Source organism: Ochotona princeps, chromosome 23 (genome assembly GCF_030435755.1).
Source record: "Ochotona princeps isolate mOchPri1 chromosome 23, mOchPri1.hap1, whole genome shotgun sequence".
NCBI lineage: Eukaryota > Metazoa > Chordata > Mammalia > Lagomorpha > Ochotonidae > Ochotona > Ochotona princeps.
The window spans coordinates 31,840,339-31,864,290 of NC_080854.1; the positions used below are offsets into that span (position 1 = coordinate 31,840,339).

The 23,952-nt window shown below is 42.3% G+C and overlaps 1 protein-coding gene across 1 annotated transcript in view; it reads right to left on the reverse strand.

Annotated features, from left to right (window-relative positions):
* Positions 1-9,233, reverse strand: part of FBXL7 (F-box and leucine rich repeat protein 7) — a 270,646-nt gene extending 261,413 nt beyond the window's left edge. Inside the window, exon 1 of the mRNA XM_004583624.4 lies at positions 8,735-9,233. Within this exon, the coding sequence (XP_004583681.1) occupies positions 8,735-8,771 (37 nt within the window). The 5' untranslated portion in view covers positions 8,772-9,233. The remainder of the gene's footprint in view (positions 1-8,734) is intronic.
* Positions 9,234-23,952: the final 14,719 nt, after the last annotated feature.

Sequence of the window (23,952 nt, forward strand, 5' to 3'; positions counted from 1 at the left end):
CCTTACTGCCTGTTCATGTACCATATGCATGGCCATGCCTGGTGTTCAGCAGAGCTGGCACCCTGGTACAGGATCAACAACTGTTAGCTGCAATTATCAAAATAGTTGAGAATAAAATAAACATGTTAGTAGGCAAACCTCCCAAATATCTATTCATCTACCTTTTTGTTTCAGGAGGTAGGTTTTGTTTGTTTGTTTGTTTGCTTGCTTGCTTTGTTTTTTAAAGAAAGTTGAGATGATCATTGGTTCTGTTCATTCCAACGAGAAGCAGTTGATGATTTAATTCCCTCCCCCCCGCTGCCCACTTCGTTCAGTTCTCCCTCTGCTTGGGTTTATACTGTTTTCCTCCCAACCTTCAGGAAGTCGCCTTCCTCATCTTTCTGAGGTCAGAGGTAACCCTAACAGCTGGAACATCTAAGCCCTGGTCTTGGACTTAATCGAGATGCTCCCATAATTTGACACAGTATTCCATTGAATCCAAAGGTTCAAGTGCACATACAAGTAGCTGTTTCTTGACCTCTCCTGGCTTAAAAGTGCCTGGCTTGGAGCAAGAAGGTCAATCTGCAAGTACCAGAAAAATCCCTGACATTTTTCTGTAAAAATTTCGATTCTCTTTCCACTACTACATCTGCTTGGAAAATGCTGCAAAGGAATTTACCACAGAAAGGGTAGCAAACAAAAAAATGTTTTAATAACATTTCTACACATTGCTCAAGGCATCTAAAGTTACAATTATGAGTTCATGCAGTGTTAACAACTGTTTTTCATTTGGTTATTGGTTTAAGAATTTAAATAGGAATTGATAGAATGAGCATATCGAATGCACAGCCTAATAGAGATTTATGGCTCCAGAAACAGTCTACCCTGCTTCAGCCACGGAATGGGGAAAATGGTGACCATATGCTTACGTTTCATTGCTGAGGAAAATGCAGAGATGGCTGGTGATTTTTCATGTCAAAACTTTGAAAGCTGTACCTCTTTGGGGGTATTAACTAACGCATTTTGGAAATATCTGCCTGCAGGCTTCCACTCTGCACTGCACCGTGCAGGCCAGCGAGGCACACAAGCTGGAAAGGTTATGCCTACTCCTCTCCAGAATCATGCCACCCCCCTCACTGAAGGAACAACCACAATAATGCCTCTCCATGGACCAAACCTCATGAGAAACAGAACACAGAATTTGCAAAATAGCTAAGGAGAGTCCCTTACACAACATTTCATTTCTCCCAAGACTCTAAGCCACTCCTTCTACTAACCCAATTTGTCATTGCTTATTTTAGCAAACTATACCCATGTTTTAGGCATGTCTCTCCAGATGTTGTCCATAATTGTTATTATTCACGCAGTTGAGAAGTATGGTCTTTGTGTGAGTCAGCACATATCACCTTGTGCCGAAGTCACTCAATAATATGGTCCAGATATGGTTTATTCCCTGAAGATTGATGCGAAGTGAAATACAATCTCTCCTGTGAGGAATTAAGAGGATGGCTACTTAAGCTGACTGTGTTATTTATAGGAGGGGCCTTTGCAAGGTGTTTAAGGGTAGACAAAGCCACTAGTTTAAAGCCCAAAATAGGTTGATTATCGTGATTTTTAAAAGAAGAGATGACAAAAGAGGAAAAGAGATCAAAACACATGCATACCTTGCTTCAAGAGTCTGCCAAGAAGACAGCCCTCACTAGACATGGCCATTCAACCTTGGACTAGACAATGAGCCTAAAGAAGCCACTCTAGTTCCCAAAATAGAATAACATGGTGGCTCCCTCCCAGCTTCTCAATTAAACTCTGAATGTCCTACAAGAAAATCCTATTGTATCCGGGGACCACTATAGTAAGTAGATGGAAGCAGCTCTCTACATTCCTATAGCTAGAAGAAGGAGCTGTTCAGCCAATATTGACCTTGCCGCCAAGCGAAAGGACAGCTGAACTGGCTCCTCCTAGCAGAATCTAAGCGACACTAAATTGTCTCCAAGTTCCTTAAGGAAGACACTCTTCCCTTGCAGCTTCTGATCAGATGCCACTAGATAACCATACCAATTAAACTGTTATCTACAAAATAAAAACATTTACTCTACATTATTTATTCAAGATATCCAAAATGGCACAATTAAAAACCTTGCTTCAAGTTTATTAGATCTGCATGTTTCAGCATAATAATAACAAAACAATGACGCTCTTAAGTGTAGTTGATATTTAGAATTGTTCTGAAAATCAGGAAAGTCATTTATCAAGCTTAATTTTCAGTGCAGGAAATTATATCCCAAGAAGGCAGGGGAAAGGAGCCAGCATTGTGGTGAACAGGTTAAAGTATTGCCTGCAACATCCGCATCCCCAATGGGCACCAGTTCCAGTGTTGGCTGATCCATGACATATGACATATGACATATGCACATATACAAATACACACACAGATGAAGAAAAGACAAGGACAGCACTGTTCGACAATTTGTTACAATGACAGAGACATCCCATGGTTTGGAGCAATAGCAAAACAAGTTAGAAACAAATAATAACCCTTCATCAAACATCATCCATTAGGACAGAATGTTTGCCAGGAAACGATCCCTTACTCAATACTGAGACCTTAATCATATTTATACAGGGTCGACTTTCCATAGTCTTGCTCCCTGGTTAGGAAACCTAACTCAGATTTGGACACCTATAGTTATCTGGCAAGTCTTTTTTTTAGGATTTATTTTATTTATTTGAATTGGAAACTCAGATATATGGAGAGGAGGCCAGACAGAGAGAAAGATCCCCTGTCCATTGATTCACTCCCCAAATGGCCACAACGGCCAGTGCTGGTCCAATCTGAAGACAGGAGCCAGGAACTTCTTTCCGTTTCTCATGACGGTGCAGGGTCCCAAGGCTTTGGGCCATCCTCAACTGCTTTCCCAGGCCACAAGCAGGATGGGAAGTGGGGCTGCTGGGATTAGAACCAGCGCCCATATGGGATCCTGGCGCTTTCAAGTTGAGGATTTTAGCCGCTAGGCTACTGAGCCAGGCCCTGGCGAGTCTTTTTTAAAGAGAACCAATGTTAACATTTTTTTTTTTAAGTTCTAGCTTCTTAAAGGTCTCACACACCCATATTTGTTCAGCACTCTGGAATACATTGCTGATCACAGCAGTCCTTCAGATACTTCTATTAAATACTAAGCTTCTAAACTTCACTCTTTCCTTATTTAATCTAGACTTGATGCCAGAATCTGTCACATATTTTGAAGACAATCCTTAGGCCATCTTAAGATGCACAACACCTAGAGGTTTCCACTAGTAAAACAGCAAAGCAAAGTTAACTAAACAGCTTCCTGAGATATCTGCAGATATGAAAGAACAAAATGATTCCTCATTACTCAAACCACTCCAGAATTCATTCTGCTTCAAAGGGCAGAGGGCATTAAGATAAGATTTTCTAAAGTGGAGAGGAAACTTACCTGTATTTATTTATTTTTGATATAAATTTGGAAAAAGATTCCTCAAATCTCTAAAGCTACCTTCCCATTTTTCATGCCAGAAACAACACTGCTCCCTGTACTGATGATTCTTCCGCTCGAACCAAATGGTGCAACAGTCATTCGTCTTCTGACTTGTATCAGAACCGAGTTATTTCACAGAAGCAGAAGGTGAAAATCTACTTCTGTCTCAGTGTTAAAGCAACCTTGGAGGGAATCATCAAGCCCATATACACACATCAGGAAGGCAGCATCCACTGGTCCCGGCAATAACAGGATACTACCTCAGAAGAGCATGGGCTGCTTGGGTCTCTGCATTCCCTCTTGGCACATGTAGCTGCTAAGATACTTTGCGTCACCTTGGGACCCTGAGTCAGTATCGGGTGGCCATTCCCCATCACTGGGTACTGAGATGGTTGGGAGGCTGAGTATGCTTTCTCCCCTTGTCTCCCCCTTGCTCTCAAAAATGGGAAGAAACAGAAAGTTTGGAAACAATGATCACACCCACTTCTCCCTAACACTGGATTCTTCCCACCCTGATCAACTATGTAAGCCTCATCTAAAACAATAAAAATTAAATGCCACCACTGTGTGAGCAGCACTGTGTGAGCCCCATCATGTAAGCCCCACCACGTGAGCACCACCACCACAGCCATGTGAACGCATGGGAAGATGACCACCCTCACCAGAGCCTGCTCACGCTGAAGCCTGACCTCAGACTGCTGCGCTTCAGACCGGGAGAAATCAGTGTCAATACTGTAAAGTCACCCCATCCCTGCTACTGCGTTATTGCAGCTCAAAATGACTAAAACAAGCACCGAGTATTCCCCTTCATTTAATGCCACAGCAAGTAACAGTGACAGGAAACCTGGATGCCCCATGCGCAATCCCCCGTTGCCCTCAGGGTTTGGTTTAAATGCTGCCTTTTCAGTAAAGACCAGAGTGACTACTCTAATTAAAATTGCAGCGCCATTATCCTCCCACATTCTGAATTACCTTAATCTGCCAATTTTCATTATTCAGAGACCTTGACCCCATGTACCACGTGGTTTATCAAATTACCATGTGTGCGTATGTGTATGTATCAACTGTCCAAATCCCCCTGCATCCCAATACACACACACACACACACAGAGGAATATGCAAGACATGATCTTCATCTGTGAAAATGCGAAGAAACTAGGAGACCCTGAACTATAGTCTGAACTAAGTAAAATGTAAACATGCCAGATGAATGAATGCTAGACTCTAGACTTAAGAGTTGCTCTGAATTCAACCTACACTCACTGCCTGACTCAGGAGAAAATACCATGTTCTCTAGGGCTGTGTCTCCTCACACAGAAAACAGGAACACCTGTCTTAGGGATCACTGTGAGCATGAAGGGAGTTGGAACACGTCTAGTGATTAGAATTACGCCTGGAAATATACTCTCATACCAAATGTTGACCACCATCATTATTTCAAAGTGTACTTCCCAAGGTGCTGATGGAGTAGCGATGATCAATACTCTACGGTGATTGGCTTGCGTCTTATCTATCAGCAGACATCTGAGACACAAAGGGACCCATAGCCCCTAGTGGAAGAGAAAGCTACCAATGTTCAAATCCCATTGCTAAGGACTCATCAGCTCCAGTTCAACACTCGGCAGGGCTTTGCAAAAGAGCTGTTAACAGTGTAAGTGCTCCTGCCTGTGACCTGCTGGCGTAGAATAAACATGACACTGAAACCACAGAGTAAGTGATTGTGAGGCTGGGAAACCTTAAAAGGCAGGGAAAACAGCACCTCTCCCTACTTGAACTGGGATTTGTTTATTTGGCTTAACTGGAGTCAGAGCTAATGGTTCTAATGGCTTTGAATCTCCCAACTCATTCTTCAGATTTCTATGCATGAGGTGCAACATATGTTTTATGAAAGATAAAGAGAAAAAATTAGCCCTCCATAAAAGAAGTTACCGAAACATCCTAATCATTCAGACATTCACTTCTGTTTCTAAATAGCTAAAGATTAACTTAGCGCAGGACAAAACCCAAGCCGGCACGAAGGCAGACAGTGGCAAGACTGCCAATTAGATCATAACTTGGGTCATTACCAGTGCTAACGAAAACAAAACACCTTGGAAACACCTGTTCTGGATGTATACAGTCCCTTTGATGTTGCCAGAAAGCAAGGATTTGGGGCCTAATAGCAGTAAGAGGGAGGTGGGAAAGAACAACACAGAGAAAAACAAACGTGCAGGTGTGACTTACTAACTTCCAATAAATTCAAACATGTCTCTCGAAGTTTAATCTCTGTTAAGTAGCCCATGAGATACGAAATGAATGGCAACACACTCAAGGAACAGAAAATGGAGATGCCCCTCGGGAATCCCCCCGAACCCTGCTTAGAGAAGGAAGCATCCAAGAGCTGAAATGAGTCTGAAGTATTCACACCCTCCCACTTTGTGATGTGATGCTGTACCTTCTACACAAAAAGCTCCTAAAACCTTCACATGCCATGGTAAAGGATCAAGGAGTTCCAGAATGAACTCTAGAATCCCCACTTGTTACAAATCCAAGGAATTGCTCAATTGCTCATACACTGGGCCTTGAGTTACACTGATGACACCTGGAAGACTTTGTGCCCTGGCACCTGACCATGCTGTCTTCCTGAAAAAAAAAAAAACTTTTTCAATGAAAATAATCATTTTCCAAGAGCAAGAAAATGTGAACTTACTAATAAGTCAATGGTATCTTTGTCATTTCAATGACTCCATAATTCTGCAGTCTTCAAGAAGCAGGTGCATCACGCGCCCACAGGCACCAACGCGTAAGATATACTAAGCCACAGATGTTTGTACACAAACACCAATGTTTTAAAGTTGTGCACTCTATTAATATAGGCTCGCCGATCACTTCCCACCGAAGTTTGAAACATAAATCTAAATCTACACAAGCGTTTTTGTTCCCAGTCTCCTTTGAGAATAGATAGCTGTCCAGGAACTATGTCTCTTCTTTTGATATTTGACATTCTGTGTTTGAAACAAGGCACTGGCACAACAAATTCCCACTGGATTGCTTGCGTAGCCCTCACCAGGCAATAACACCATGGCATCATGTTGAACGTACCCAATCATACAGCACAACCCTGCAGAGCAGGGGCCCTAAACAGAGTAGCAAAAGAAGTGGGGGAAGGTCCTGTTACCCCTCTTTCTCTAGTCTTTCCATCACAGAGAAATGTTGGTACATCTGAAGGGGGTGGAAAAAAATTAACCACAGTGGCCCCCTCCAGCCCAAACACAAGAATTTTTCTCCCCAGACTTCCCCTTGGTCCTGTGAATCAGCTGAGTACAAGAGGCTTTGTCTATAAAAGTCCGCAGTGTATCTAAATCTGATCCCAGTAAAATCGGACTTGGGCTGAAGCGAAAATGCAGAGGTAGCATTTACGAATAACAGCTGGAGAACATTAGTTCCCTGTCTCTCCTGTTCTCTCCCAAGGGTTGAACACTCTGCCTTTCAGACAGGAAGCCGTCCTGTACCACACACTGCACACGGCGAGCATGGCTGGGATCTCACAACAAGTTGCACCAAGGGGGTGCTCAGAGGCGCTGCAAGGTCCCCTGGCTGGCCTTGCCCCCAGCACTGCTCAGTGCATGCCACAGGCATGTGAGGCTTGACAAGGACACTCCACAATTACTGAAAGCTTTTTAATGACTCAGAATAAGAAGGCTTAATCGTTCATTTTTCCACACATTTTAGGAACATTAACTCTACAACATCTTGGGGAGTGGCCAAGATTCTCCAATAATCTATTTTGGCATCCTTTCTTATTTTCTATCTAAAATGACAACCTTCTATTTCATTTTTTTTTTAAGGAAATGGTAAAAACTATCAATCCTAACTGCCCAGGATGATTACACAGATAGAACCCAAAAAAAGTTTCTGGAAAATAGAATTAAAATGCATGCTTATTTTAGTGCCAAAAAACAAAATCCAAGCCTAGTACTTTCTTTTTTTCCATGATACACGTTCTCCATGAACTTTCTGAAGACCTGTCACTATTTATATATGCTTCTGGAGAGTTAAAAAATCAAGACTATGTGTGTGTGTGCATGTATGTATATATGTGTGTGTGTATGTGTGTGTGTATATATATATAAACATATAGATGGAATCCAAAACATGATGATCTGGAAAACAATGACTTCAACAAAGGTTTCATGAGGAGATCGTTTCTGAGGGTCGGTTTCTTCTATAATTCCACCAAGCCGCTGGGAAACGAGCAGGCATAAACACGGGGGCATAAACACCCACACTCTGTGACCACAACTCCAAGCTTCGAACCAGATCATCTGAATCTCCTCAAGCCCGCATGCTCAATGCTGTTCTGCATTCCTCCCAGTCTGCAAGCCCGGCCCCTCCTTCGCGACCGCCTGTCCGCTGGGGCCGGCGGGGAGGCTGACCGCGTCTCCTCCACTCCCCCCGAGCCAAGCTCACCAGATACAAACCTTGCTGACTGCTAAACTGCAGAAAACGCCTTCGCCTTATGCATATCAAGGGCTGTTCATCAATCGGGCTACAACACTAGGGTTTTATGCACAGAGGGGGAGGAGAGCCGAGGGAGAAGCCAACCCACACATCCATCATCCTTTGAGGAGTAGGTGGAGTTTCAAGTTTCCCCAACTTCCAAGTTCCCACTTGACAGGCAATATTTCTGGGCAATGTCCAGCCGCTCGTAACAGATGGTCCTTTGCCCGTCTAGAGCCCTAGGGAACCCAGACAAAGCGTGCAGCCTCGCAGGACCCCAGGGTGGTGAGTTGCACGAAGCTGTCAGACCAGAGGGAGAGTTAGCAAAGAATGCAAGCTTCTCTTCTCCTCTCAGAAGTGTTTCCTGCTACAGGAAAGTTAAGTCCAGAGCATCGTAGCACAAAGGCCTGGGAAAGTTTGCACTACGTTATTTTTTCCAAAACGTCTTCTTCAGTATCTGCCAAACCATCACCCTAAAACCCAGGAAAAGCTGAGGCACATGTGTTCTCAAAACGCAACTACGACGCAACTTGGGCTATCCCAAACGCAACCTGGGAAGTTGCCTAAAGACACCCACTCCGGAGTGAAAAAGCACCCTCGGGGCGCCTCACCCCACTAACGGGTCATCAGTGCCAAGAAGGAAGGTGGTGGCACAGACAGGGTGCCAAACGGGGGCGCGCCGGGGCAGCGCGCGTGAACCCGCTACCCAGCCGCGAGGACGCAAACGCGGAGGGGGAGGGGGCACTATCCGGGAGTGTGAGGACGAGCGGCCCACTCACCCTCACTGCCGTACTGTTTGCCATTGTTCGCGCCCATCCTGTCGCCGTCATGCCCGCCGTCTCCCTGGACACTGCATAGCTGGGGCGCACCTCCTGCGCGCTTGGCCACTGGAAAGCCCGCTCGACGGGACCGTTAGCTGCGCATAGCCCTCGGCTCCCGGGCCCGGCTCGGCCCCTGCACTCCGGTGGGAGGTGGCGCTCAGTCCCCACTCCTGGCACCCCACCCCCCGAATGTTCCGGGCGGGGCCCCGCCGCTTAGAATCCGCGTTCGGGGCCGGCGGGCGCAGCGCCACCGTGAGCCCGCGCCCGGGGGCCGCCCAGAGGCTCGCCGCGCCGCCGCCACCGGGTCCCCATCCGCCCACCCCGAGCTCCTGAGGTGGGCGCTGAGCCGCGCGGGCGCCCGGGCTGCCGGGCTCGGCCGCCTCCTTCGGGCGCCCCTGCGCGCCCACGGCTTCCCTGGGGAGGAAGCGGCGGCCACTTGTTGCGGATGCCCCGAGCCTGAGGCGACTGGCAGCCCGGCGCGGCTCGCCCGCGGGCCGGACTTTTGTTAGCGCCAGGCGCCTCCTCTCGCCGCCCAGCGTCAATCACAGCTGGAGCCCCGGGGAGGAAGGCCGGCCTGGAGACGCGCGGCCTTTTAAAGGGGCAGTGCGCCTTTTCGGGGCTCCAACTCTGCGCCCCAGGCTCGTTGTGGGCTCTGCGCGCCACCCGCGAGCCGTTTGGGACGGAGGAAGGAGCTGCTGGCTCCGGCTTGCTATTGTTCTCTCCAAGCTTGCTCTCCAACTGTAGGATGAGCCTCCAGGAGTCCTTGGCCTTCTCTGGGGCTCGCCAGCTTTGGGACTCTGGGCATGGAAAACGGGCAGGCGGCAGAGTCCGAGTGTGGCGGTTTTCAGGTATCCACGCAGGCACTCTCTTGGGGACTCCCCCACGTGTGGGAGCTGACGCAGGGAATGGAGGAGGCGGGGAGGGAAAACTTGAGGCGAACTTGGCTGGGAGCAGGTCCCTGGAGAGGCTAAGGCAGTCCCCGCCCTGTGAGAAAGCTTCCTGGCTCAAAACTTCTAGAGCTCTAAAGCCAGGAAATGCCGCCCCCAAACACCCCCCACCACCACCACCTTCTTGCTGTTGGTGATATCCTTTGTTCAATACAGCCCTTGTCTCCTTGAGGGCACTGATGCAACACTACACGGGCCTTAAATGGGCCCTTGGTGCCCACTTCGTGAAAGAAGCAAAAAAAGAATTCTTCTAAACATTTATTCTCTTTTCACACAAATTCCTAGAATATTCTAACAGGACATCTTAGCAAAATTCAGGGTACTCATGAAGCACGATTTTTTTTTTTTTTTTTAGGGAGACAAGCACAGCAGTTTTAACTTACAGATGTTAGATGTTGTAACTTAAAAAAAAAAATTACACCATGATGCACATGCTAGTATATGCGTGTGCAGGTCAGTGTGTGTACGTGCGTGTGATACTGGAGTGGAAAACCAGAATCCTTCTAGTTGCGTATTTCTTTTTTTTATTTTATTTTATTTTATTTTATTTTATTTTTATTATTAATTACATTGTATTGTGTGACATAGTTTCATAGGTACTGGGATTCTCCCCATGCGTATTTCTTATAAGACTTGTGACTACACGCAGAAATCGTTGATGATTCGACTCCCTATAAATTGCGTTAGGGTGGTTTCTTTTAATATTACTGAGATTGATGGTGTTGTGGCACATTATGTCCTATCAACGTGCCTACTGGAGCACAAGTTGGGCCACCACATGGTTCCCTACAGCCCAAGTGGGAGACCAGGATGGAGCCCCAATATAAGCCTGGCCCAGACCTGGCTGTTGCCACCACTGGGCAAGTGAACCAACAAATGGAAAAAAAATCTCTTTCTGTGTCTTTCTCTCTGGCTGTTTTTTGCCTTTCAAATAAATGCATAAATAGATAAATGATAATGAAAGTGAATACATAATTCAATGCTAAAAGAAAATTTAAAATCTAGGTTTACTGTGCAGGAAATATATGTATTAAAGTAAAAACAATAAATGCACTTATTTTTAAGGATGGGAATTCATTTCCCACTGTATTGATAACATGTATATTCTTACAGTCAAAAGAGATTGCATTTTAGAAATTACTGTACTGCCCTAGAGCAAGTGCTTAACTGAATCTAAAGTTGCAACATGGGTGCTAAATAAGACGACGGCATCAGCAGTGTGTCTATCTTTGGAAGAGTGGATAGGTCTCAGAGAATCCACCTGCAGGTGTAGACCCAGTGCAGAACACAGCTGCCAGCTCGGCTGTCTTCACCCAGAGGGTTCCTGCTGGCCCAGCGCTTGTGAGCTCTGACCGCTTAGGGGGCGCTCTTGGACCTCACCGCTTTGGAGCAGCAAGTGATAGGACCAAGGAAGCACGTTGTGATGTTTGACACAGAGTTCACCATGTGCCCTACCCCACCACATGCTTCCAGTCCCTCCTGCCAGGATAAGAACTCAACAGGGAATAATACTGATGTGTTATATTTGACTACCAGTCTTCATATTCAGGGAAACAAATATAGCTGAAGAGGATAAAACTAATAGCGCATTTCCTTTTCACCACCAAGCCAATTGCTTCAGTTTGTACCATATAACTAGATGTCTGTTCTTTATGTTATCAATTTTATGCATTTTTCTGCTCATTAAGCAACAAAACATACCATATTTATTCAATATATCAGCAAGATTTATCTTCATTTATTACATACTAAAACACACCAGATAGTGGAGAAAAAGGAGCTGATCTTTGCCCTTGTGAGTCATGGGGTAAAGATGAAACAAAATAAATATCCAACGAAGATGAGAAGCAATGCTGTGGAGATAACACAGCATGATCAGAAGTCTGAATGACTTGGTGGAAAAGGGATAGTGGGAGTAGCTGATGCCTTCAATGTGAAAGAGTTCTTTGATAGGTAAGTAGAAATTCTTCCAAGCGAGAAAGGCATACGGATTTGTATTTATTTGTGGGCAGCATGAGACCAGGAGACAAAAGGGGGTTGCCTTCTGGTTGTGATTGGCACCACTTACCAATCTCAATGGAGGTGAATAGAACCCACAGAAGTGTGCACTTCCTAAATCAATGCCCCTTTCACCTTTCAGTTCCCACAGAAGTGTCCTTTGTTCTTGTTATTCACACCATGGCTTCCCAAGAAAAGAAAGGAAAAGAAAAGAAAAAAAAAGAAAAGGAAAGAGAAGAGGATGACATATAGCAAGTCCCAATGTAAGTCAACAGAAAACAGTGTCCTGATAAAACTAGAAGCACTCATTTTCCAGAGAAAATACAAAAAAAAAAAGTATCATTTTTTAGAACAAGCAAGGTAGTTCATCAGAATTACTCTGCTACCATAGCACAGCCTTACTGAAAGAGAAAGCCCATGGCTACGTTGGCAGTCAGGCTGCACTGGAACATTTACTGGAGCTTTACATTTTTATTTACAAAAAGCAAATGTTTAGTGTGTTATACATTAGCAAATAGCAACAAATGTTGGCGGGATGGGTGGGAATGGTGGATTAGGTGACATGACACAAAGAAGAGGAAGGATAATCAGATCTAGAATACTGCTGTTTTCTCACCTTCCTTTCACACAAATTTGTACTCTCCTCTTCCTGAAGCCTCCATTTGTCTGTCTCTTAGTTTTGAGCTCACTGAGGGCAAGAACCAAAACTGTGCTTGGAACACAAAAGATGCATACAATTATTTGTTGAAGGAGAAAGCATGAGTAGTGGCTAAGAAAAATTACAATCCTTCCATGTGATGAATGATAATGCAACTGCTAAAAATAACATTTCCAAAGAAGTCCATACAGTTGGGAAAATAATTGATATATTTCTCACAGTGCAGATAGAAATGTAGAGAATAAGAATGCTTATAACAGAGAGATTCATACGGTGGTGACTGACTAGAGGATGACCCAAGGTTCTTGTAGCTTCATATGCTGGATGATAGAACAGGACATCATTTGTAACTGAATGAGCTTATTGAAACGCGCTTCAATACTTTGTTTACATTTAGCAAATCATTACAGTGTTTCTCATTCTACCGTGAGTATCCCACTGTTCTCATAGTTTCCCTTGTCTTTATGGAGGCCGAAGTTAGTGGAAAGATGTAATTGTAAAGATGTAGTTGTAGCTACCTGACTTAGGTGAACCCCAAACAACTGTTTTGCCTAATGTTCTGGTACCCAAAGCAGATATAAGAGCTTGACAGAAGCCCTTTGGGAATATAGGCTCAATGCTGTGATTCAGTGAGTTACACATTACAGGAGGCCATTTATAATCCACTTGAGCGTGGATCTTAAAATCTGCAAAGGAGGAAGAAGAAAAACAGGAAAATTATTTTTACTTGCTTTTAAGGATTTATTTTTTATTTATTTGAAAGAGTGACAGAGAAGGAGAGAGAAGAGAGCAAGAGAGAATACAAATCTTGGTTTACTCTGAACACACATAGTGTCCTTCAGTTCTTTCCTTTTATGCTTCCTCTACTTGTTTTCTTGAACTTTTACATAGGCTCAAAGACAATCATTAGTAGTAGTATCTGAACTCTGTGCTCTCTTCAGTGCTACCAAGGTGTCTTCCGTCAGTGTCCTTGTGCTCAGAATAGAAGGTCAGGTGCAAGTGTGGCTCAGTGAGTTAAGGCGCTACTTGAAATGAGTGCCCAGTTCAAACTTAAGGCTACTCCTCCTCTAACCCATCTCCTGTGTCTGAGCCTGAGAAACAGTGGTTGATGGCCAAAAACACTGGAATTCTGCCTCTATGTGGGAGATAAGGAGTTCCTGGCTCCTGGCTTCAGCTCTTGCAAACATTCAGGCAGTACATGTGTGGAAGATCTCTCCCCCGACGCCCCCAGCCTTCTTCCCATCTCCTACCCTCCTCTTTATCAGTCTGTCTTAAAATAAGTAAATATCACTGGGGATGATGGCCCAATTGACTAAAGTCCTCACCTTGCACGCACCAGGATCACATATGGGTGTCAGTTTTAATCCCAGCTGCTCCACTTCCCATCCAGCTCCCTGCTTGTGGCCTGGGAAAGCAGTCGAGGACGGCCCAAAGCCCTGGGACCCTGCACCCGCACGGCAGACTTGAAACAGGCTCCTGGCTCCTGGCTTCAGTTAGATGCAGCTTAGGCCATTGTGGCCACTTGGGGAGTGAATGAATGGATGGAACACCTTCTCTGTCTTTCCTCTCTGTATATCTGTCTTTCCAATAAAAATAAATAAACCATTAAAAATGTGTTTGGTCAAGGCCATCTTCTCCCTTTATGTAACTGCTTATTAATTCACCATGAGCAAGTTCTTCTGAAAGTCTCAGTTGCCTTTCTGAAAGTGCTAAATAAGCAGTGTTGATTTCAAACCATGCCCTTGCCAATATTTTGTAATTGCTAGCAAATCCCTGGTTGGCATTTGCATTGATCATCTTTGTTGCTTAAACCATTTGAAATTCCTCTGATATATATAATACGTCATAGAGTAGAAGGTATTGCATGCAAATACATTACAGTTATAGAAAGCAGCTGTCAGAACACATTTATCTTCCAACAACAGAAAAGAAATTCATCTCACAGTGACTTTAATTCCAATTGATATGATAGTCTAGTAATAAAAATTCCCTCCCCAGATGTCCTTATCATAAATATTTTAAAACACTTGATCTGTATTAAAGTTATACAGGCTTGAAACTAATTTTAGATATTTTAAATGAGCCTCAGACAGAAAAAGCTTTTAGATTGCACTGAATCTATTTATTTAAAATAGATTAGAATTTTAAGAGTTTCTGCTACCCTGTAAGTTACTTACCCAAAAAGAAAATCTCACAAAGACTGACTTTTTTCTGATACAGAGCACCAAAAGAAAACACGTGTCATTTGCACAAATTGTGTTTTGTCACACATTTTAGTGACACCTGTTGTTCTTTCAATATTGAAATATTCTGACAATAGCTATAGTGGCTTTCCATCATTTTCAGGCTAATTAGAATTGCATGACCAAGTAGTTTACTGGTGGGTTTTGTTGTTGTTTTTTAGAAAACAAAAGCACCTTGTTTTCTTCATCATATTAAATAAGGATTTTTATAGTAGGAATATCTTTTGGCACACACAGAAAACACCTCATTTTGTCCCCTGCAATGATCTCATTCTGTTCAAGATCATAACTCTAAAGAGCATTGACATGAGCTTCATCAAACCAATGACAAAAGCCAATTCCATAATTGCAACTAACCAGTTAGGAATTGCCAGCTTGCAGCAGGTAAAATCCAGTACCCACTGCCTTAGCTAAACCGTCACAATGTCACACAGGGAGAGAGGCTCTCTCCAGAATGGTCAAACTCTAGACCTCCTCTGCTTTTACTGATTAACCTCGGCTCTTATATTGTATCTGGAAGCAAGGTGGGAAGTAACCTGGCATATTTGATGTATATATTATATAGCCAAAAAGGCAATCCTGAAATCAAGGAGAGTTTTAGGTTCTAGCCTTTGTTGTGAACTATATGGAAACATCATCGGGTCCACGAATGCGCCAGAGGCAGTGCTGTAAGATCATTGTGGAAGTGCGTTCGTGTGCATGGCACTGGCTACTTCTCAGGTGTTGGTCCTCCCTTGAAAGCAGAGGCTGGTAGGATGTGTTTCTCCAAACCCAATGAGACGTCACTGAGCCACTGAGCACAGAGCACACTCACAGCACCTGTTACAATTTATCTCAAGACAACAAAAGGGTGGGGTGGCTTTAACAAGATGAGAATGCTCCTTAAGTCATCACAGTTTGAAATATTTCAGAGCACAGTAGCACATGCAGGTAGGTGGTCTGTCTAGAAATCAGAAAAAATAAATCATTTATGAAGCAAATAAAGAAACGTGACCTTATAGAGAGAAAAAAAGTGTTTCTTCGAGAAGACAAAACTGACCCTCAGGAAAGCAGGTTAATGGCAGGTGCCTGACACAGTGGGATGCTCACATCACATTGCAGTACATACTTCCAAGTCCTGGCTCACTCCTGATTCCAGCTCCTCACTAATGTGGACTTGGGAAGCAGCCAGGGACTGTGTGAGTCCTTGGGTCCCTGTCACCCATAATGAAGACCTCCATTCCTGCCTCAGAAGAGCCCAAGCAAGGCTATTACAAGCGCTTGGGGAAAAGAATCAGCAGATGGAAGATTTTTTTTCTCATCTCTGTCTCTTTCTGTTGTTCAAATGCAAACAGATAAATGAAAACATAAGAGAAGGTCAAAAACATTATTACAAAATTTAAACTAGAACTAAAAATCAAAACAATGATTAGTTTAGTACTAAGTGACTATTTTTAAAATCGATTCAACAATCAATTACTGCTATCCAAGATTCACACTGACTTTTTCTAAATTAACTTATTTACTGTTTCCTGAACTTCACAGTAGTTTTACTATTCTCAGTCTGGTTCAGCAGAGAAATACTGACATGCAGAGAAACACTATAAGAAATGATCTCTTGGTTTTATGCAGATCTACCATTCTTCAACAGAAACCAGTTGAAATTCTGTTGTCCCCTGGACAGACAGCTATTTGTCTTAAGTAAAAGGCCCTCAGAAGGAGGTGGAGGACTTTACAGTGAATCCTCCTGATAAATGCTTCACAAGGGACCTGTTGAAACATTTTCTTTCCCTGCTGACACAGACTAATTGGCTGCCTTCTCATACATAAAACCATCTACATGTCAGTCAGAAAAATGCTTCTCTGTTTCTCCTTTATTTAATTACAATATTACTTGGACAAATTAATAGCAATGTTAAGAAAACTGGAAATTTTATTGAGTTTTATTTCTAAACTTCAGGAAAAAATACTTCCCAAGGATTACCAAAAATGTTCGACATTTGTATATTTTAAATGAAAGAGAAATTCACTGCTGTGAGATGAAAGCCACTGGGTCGACAGGATATGTGAAGCTGTGGTCATATTGGACTTCTAAAGCACAGGTTAGTAACTTGGACGTTGTGTAAGGTCCTTCTAGTGTCATATAGTGTTGTGCCTAGCTAGGTAGATGCTGGCACATTTCCCACTAATTCTAATGCATAAATTTCTTGGCTATCTGAAAGAATTGTATGCAAGATGAGCAGAAATTCTGGCCATCTGATGAGGATAAAGCCGGAAGGAAGGGCATTAGAGGAACAGACAATGTGTAAGGGGACTTCAAAAAGCTCATGGAAAATGGAATTAAAGTGATTTGGTGCAAATAGTTGAGGTCTACACATACTTTTCTTCAGGATATGTGAGTTCCATGAACTTTCTGAAGTTCCCATGCATATATTCAAACTAAATGTTACTACTATTAGATTGCAGGAAGGATGCTGAGTTCCCGAGTCAGGGGTAGATTCTTATGCCATGCAGTTAAGAGCCAGGCTACCACTGGTGTGCATACAAAATGGCTAGCAGCTGGTTAGCCAGGGAAATTTGCTTCTCATACAGAGTGCAGAGATTAGCGGTCCCTCATTAAAAAAAAATCAGTTTTGTCTTTCTTCCAAATCAATACAACGAAGTCCTCTATAGGATAGCACAGAGTCAAAACAACTCTCTGTTTGGATCTTAACAATCCCCTCCTGCTTTGGCTCTCTTGCAAAGGAAATGTATGGATCTGGACTTTTCTGTCCATGATGACACTGAAATTTCTGACTTTGGAAAGCACTTGAGTTCAGTGCCACCACATGACACTTTGGTCCCTAGTCACTTTCTTGAAGCTGGTGTTATTAACCTCTCAAACACTACTGCTACTCTTTCTACTAAAACAGACAAAGTTTGATCACTGGAGAACATTCCAGAAGCCAGTCAATGGTGTTCTAACTCTGAATTCAATCTTGAAATACAACTCCAAAACAAGGCCCTCATACTACACAAGAGGTGAACTGTCACAGGTTACAACGACGATGAATTGATGGGAATTTGTCCAATTTCCCTTACTATGAGCTAAAGACAGACATTTTGCTTGCAACTCAGTTTATGTTCAGTCCCATGTCTCAGATTACAGGGTATTCATCTGCAAAACTGAGGGCTGGGAACCACAGCCAGTTTTGGAAAAATGATACCATCTTCTCTGAAGGGATTTGAGTCACGGCTCTATGTTGCTCATATCAGGAGCTATTAGGAGGTATATGCTCTGTCAGAAAACCTACTCACCATAGAATCAGTATCAGCTGTAGATTTCACCTATCAAATGTATTTAGATGCTGGACCACGTGTCTTTGCCACATTACTTTATCTTCCTACAATTTGGTCTTCTTATCTGGAATATCAGAATCCATTCAGCCTTTTATCCAGTGCCTATGATTGATGACGGATTGCTTGCCTACAATCCTTTCTTTTGCCTCTGAGGAAATTGTGAAGAAGAAAAAAGACAATATTTGCAGGAATTATTTTAAGATGTTGAAACTGCTGCATAAATGCAACATTAAAATTATCTGTCTTACATGGATATGATAACCAAAGGAAGAAATGCCTAATTGTGGGTAGGTAATGTAAGAACTAGATACGAGATCTATAAGTAACACATTTAGAGCTAAAATACCTGCAACAAATGGTCTGAACTAGAGACCATTATGCTCAGTGAAACAAACCAATTCCAAAAGGGCAAATATCATGTGCTCGCTGATATAAGGAAATTGTCATATAAAAACAAAAACACATATATGCACATATTTGCATGGGCATGTGAACCCTTACATACATGTATTTTCATAGATGAACTGTATAATGGAGTCTAGCATACCTGGAAGTGAACACACATTGCAGTATGCATTTCTACCCCCGAAGAAAAGGAGTACTCCCAGTGAAGCAGTTAAACATACCTCAAGAACATGATGCTAGATTTTCTGCCTTTGTCTATACCTACAAAGCCATGGTGGATATGGGTAGCAGAATGTTGCACTTGTAACTGTTGCTGGAGGACTCTATTTCTGTAATAATATAGGGGGACATAATGGGAGAGCAAGGTGAAGAAAGAATGCAGGAGAGAAAAGAGAGAATCCCCCTCCACCTACCAAACTGTCCCATGCAAAGCAACAAAAATAATCTGAAAAAAAATTACATGAAAGGTGGATAATGGTTGGTTTTCAAATCCAAAGTTCAGGGCCAAATTGTGCTGATTCTCCACTGTGTAATCATACATGCTACCATTTTTATAGTGTAAGGTGTGAAACATAGGCACGGGATACCCTGTATGTATTCTTATGTTAACATGTTAATTCTCAGCCCAGTCACAACATGTAGAGAATCTTATTTTCAGTTCTAGATGAGGACAGTAAGATCCTCATCTGGGGAAATTAAATCTGGTTGTGCAAGACCATGCAAAGAATAAGTAACAAACCTGTGGTCAAACTACAAGATGGCAGTCTTGTCTGATACACTACTAAACAGACCTGAAATAGACACTTACAATGGAATGCATTATAGTGCTGAGGGTCAATATGGGACTTTGCTATTGAGAGGTCAGGAAATCTTAGAATGCTCTTCCTACTTCTGCCCTGCATCCCTTATGTCTATAGAAGTCAGGAGGGCAGCATTTTAGTCTGCATTTTGCTCTGAAATGAACACTGCCCATGAAAACATTCCCAAGGAGAATCCTACTTTAGCCTTTCTCTCACTTTTCTCAACAATGAAGGTTTTCAAGGACAAACATTACTGCAGATTCTGACTCTGCAGTGAATGCCTTTTTAAAAAGCTGCAGTTACACTTGAAAAGAAGCCACCTTTATGAAAAAATGTCCACTTCAAAATCTTAATGAAGGCAATTTGTCAACAATTTCACACATCATTTGCCCACAACCTTTGAATAGAAGGTTTCTCAATTTACCTTTTCCCCATGTGAACTTGTGATCATTTGCATTTGGGGGATTCATTAATCATCATCTTTCCCAGAATCTGAGATGCAGGAAGAATACAATCTAAAAGATCTCTGAAAAGACATTCTTTATTTTTTTTCTACATAATGACAGAGAAAGGCACATGAAATAATATGTCTTTAAGACCAAGGGATAGCTAAGATTTAGAGTGAATGCAGCATATAAAACATGAGAACAGCCTAGGGTCTACATCAGAGATTTCTAAAAATTCTGTGGAGGAGTAGAGAAAAGAGAGAAACCACTAGGTGCAAGGGGATGAAAATGACTTAACACAAGAAAATAAGTAGCACCTCCCCATGACATAATTCTTTACATAACCAGCAGGAAACTGCAAAAAGAGCTACTTAACAAATCCATACCTTAAAACATTACTGTTGATTATTAGCATGACAGTAACCAAAATGCCAGGAGGTAAGTTGATGGAAAGTAATTAATAAGACCAAGAATAAGGTTTACTGCATGTAACCGATACTGCTTATAAATCTGGAATCCATAAAGTGCTGTGCTGAAGGACGGAGGAGACACAGATGTTCCCACTGTTCTGGGGGAGGGAAGCAGTGTAAGAACACTCCAACAGAAAAGGGGGTGCAAAACATTTGGCGTGCATTGCTGACCACAGAGACTGCTTTCTGTGACCTTTTAAACAAAGGGCACAGATTTCCTCCTGTGTACTTGACATAGTTAAGACCAGAAATTTGAAGTACACATTTCTACCTATTTCCAGCTCTTGCCTTTAGTAGGCCAAAAGCGCAATCTGAAACGTAGGTGAGTCTTGCTCACTTTTGAGACAGGGAAGAGTTTATTCTCACATTTAAATACAAATTCAATTTTCCAATAGGTTTTGAGATGGCATTCACCATATTTGTAAAAAAAAAAAAAAAAAAAGATTATTAGTTGTTTCCAATTATATCATCAAGAGGGGCAACCAGTGAAAGCATTTACTGGAATTACCACGAACATTTCAATAAATTCTATCATAAGTATTTAACCACACAAGGGAATCTTACTAAAATCAAGAGTGTTGAACAAAAATATTCTGTCAGCCAGCCATTCAAGATGTGAACTCTGGTATATATGAAACCTGAATCATGGTGCACATAAGAAGCCATGACATATTTCGGGTTTATAACAAAAAAATGTGGTGACCCACTGTTCTTCATCCATAGCCTCTTTGAGATAACCTGTCAAGTCATTCTTTTTTATGCCCTTGAAGATCATTTTGATTCCTGGGTGTGTCTCTTGGCAGTCTCCAAATCCTCCATCCGTCGCTGTGCCTTTGTTATTTTGGCATCTGTGCAAGTGGATCTAGTGGCCTGACCTCTCTTCTGCCAAACAGACCACGGAGATCTGGTCCAGCCCTGTGTTTGCCTCCTTTTCCCTCAGTGCTGCAGTAGGCACCTTTCAGGACAAACATCTCATCTTTCTCAACATTACCCGTATTTCTTTCTCACCATTGTTGCTGGTGACTCAGAGGTCTCCTTTGAAAAGCTGGGCTTCCCTGTTCTCAGAAAACACTTCTACAAACCAGAGTAACTGTACAGGTGGCCTGTGTTAAAGGCTCGTAGACAGCAGAACCAAAAGGACGCTCACACATCCCTAAACACTTCAGGTCTGCAGCTCTCAGAAACCAAAGGGCTTAGGGAGCCAGTACAGAGAAAAAGACTAGGTCCTATGACAAGTTCCGCAACTGCCAGCAGCCAGGCTAGACACCAGATGGAAATAAGTGTGCTGAACCTAAGAGTCTAGAACATTTTTATAGCACAAATTTGGGAGAGAATGCATGAATTCTTTATATTGAACTTACACAGGCTATAGAAAATGCCAGAGAATAACACCAAAGGGAGGGAGGTTGCAGGGCAAGAATTCAGTGCATAAGAACAGATTGCTGCTTCTGAATTGCTGGTAGTTAGCAGCCCTGGAAGCTGTATCTAAGCAAGACGCAGTGGTGCCTGGGAGGCTGACTAGGAGGATTAGGAATGTGGAGAAGTCTTTTTTCTTTATTGGGGCCTGAGGCTGTTAAATGATTCATTTTTCTCATCTTTCCCTGCCTCATCTTCTGTCTTCTAGGATTTAATATAGGATACGTCATAATCTTTTATATATATTTATGTCTATTTATATAGATGGATACATGTATATGCTTGCATATACAGGGTGGTCGAAAAATCATGGAAAACATATATCATAAGCACTATACATGAATCTTAGTATTTCTTGCACAAAAATTAATGTCATCATTTAATTCAGTTTTCCCATGAAATTTCTGAAGTACACACACACACGGACATTTACATTTTGTGGTACGTGTAATTAAAAGACAATGCAGAAGCCAGTATCATGGCACATCAGGCTAAACTGCCACCTGTGTCACTAGCATCCCATATTGGAGTGCTGCTTTGAATCCTGGCTGCTCTGTGTCTGGTCCAACTTCCTGTTAATATGCCTGGGAAGGCAGTGGATGATGGTCCCAGGGCATGCGTCCCTGCCACCCACCCGGGAGACTGAGACAGAGTGCCTAGCTTAGGCCTGGCTGTTGTGTGTGTGTGAGGAATCAGGTTCTCTCTCTCCGTCTCTCTCTCTCTCTCTGCCATTTCCTTCCTTATCCCTCCTTATCTCCTTTCTCTGATGCTTCACCTTAACATTCTAACATTTTTTAAACATTTTTTAAGATAATGATAGCCCCACAGTAAAAGGCCAGAGAGCCAATCTCAGTGTGAATTAGTAGTGTTTTCCATGTAGAGGTATAGCCACATGTTAAAGCGTAAGTCAGATCCTGGTTTCATGTTATATGCAAATATACATGTACTACACATTCCACTGAGTACATAAAAGCCTTAATGAAGTCTGAGTTCTTTTTTTATTTCTTCAAGGAGTACATTTAGAGACCACTAGCTTTGTAAAACAAGCCTTCTAAATGCTCCTGCCCTCTTGGTGCTACTTAACCATGTGGATGTATAGTGAGTACATAGTGAGAGTTCCCTGACTGGAGGTAGGCACCTGACCTCACAGTTGCCAAGGCCTAAGTTAACTGAGTGCAGGTGAACAAGATACAAGTACTCAGGCACCAGTTGGGAATCCTTTTCTTTAAAATCAGACAAAAAGCATCACTGTATCACTCCATTGTCCTGGACTCCCTATAGTTTATGAGCTTTCAGGAGTAAAAAAAATAACAATAATTTTTACTCTGTTGTTCTTATTTTTCAATTTTTACTGAGATGTCTAAGTGTAGATGTTATTTTGCCCCAACTAACCGTCCTTCACAAGTGACCACTCAAGGCAAATTTTCTGCCATTAACTACTAAAATATTTTTCTTCTACATTTGTATTTATTATCTTATACCAGAGCTCCTATTAGACTGATAATGGGATGCAACATACTTATTTTTCTTAAATTTCTTCCATTTCTTTGCTATGTTGTACATATTATATGAACATTTATTTATAGTGAAAGTTTTGGAGTCTAAATTTTGTCTTTAGTCAATTTCTCTACTCCATCTGCTTATTTTTTCAAGGATTGCATTTTTCTCATTTCCAGACTCTCTAATAATTTATTTTACACAACAGTCTACTTACAATGTATACTACCCCAGCTTTCTGAGATTATGACAGTTTATTTTCTTTAAAGATTGTCAAAAAAGTAATTCATGCTCATAGCAAAAGAAAAAGATCACTTCAATGAGCAAATTATGAAAATTACATCTTTCCTTTGACTATAATGTTGAGTGTACCTCAACAGCTTATGCAAAAATGAAATTGAAAGATATATTTTGATGCCAAAGTACTTTGAAATCCATCTCTACTGGGGTTTTTAGAAAGTTATAGAAAATGTGTTGTGAAAAACTATGCCTGGACTCCAAATATTTTTGCACAAAAGTAAGCTTACATTTTAATTCTATTTTCCCACAAACTGAAGAACCTCACTGAACTTCTCAAGTATGGCATACTTCCCCGTGGATTCTACATGTGACCCCAGAACGGGTCACAACACGATGTTCCAAGTTGGTATTTGAACTAGATTTATCATTTGTAGGATCTTAATCATTTTTTACATCACTATAATCATCCATTTTACTCACAGCTTCAGAGAAATTGCCAGAGCCAATAGGTGAAGGCACAGAGAAATGTCTGTAATACAATTCCAATGACTCTCACTACGCTGTCTGTTCTCCACGCATGTTTTCCATCTCAGAACCCAAGCGACCGGGAATGCTGATACATCTGGCATATACACCTATCCTACAAGTTCATGGCATTTAAAAGAGAGCCTCGGAGCCCACATTGTAGGATGGCAACCCTCACTTTATAAGAGCCTTGCATGTACTGAAATATGTGCA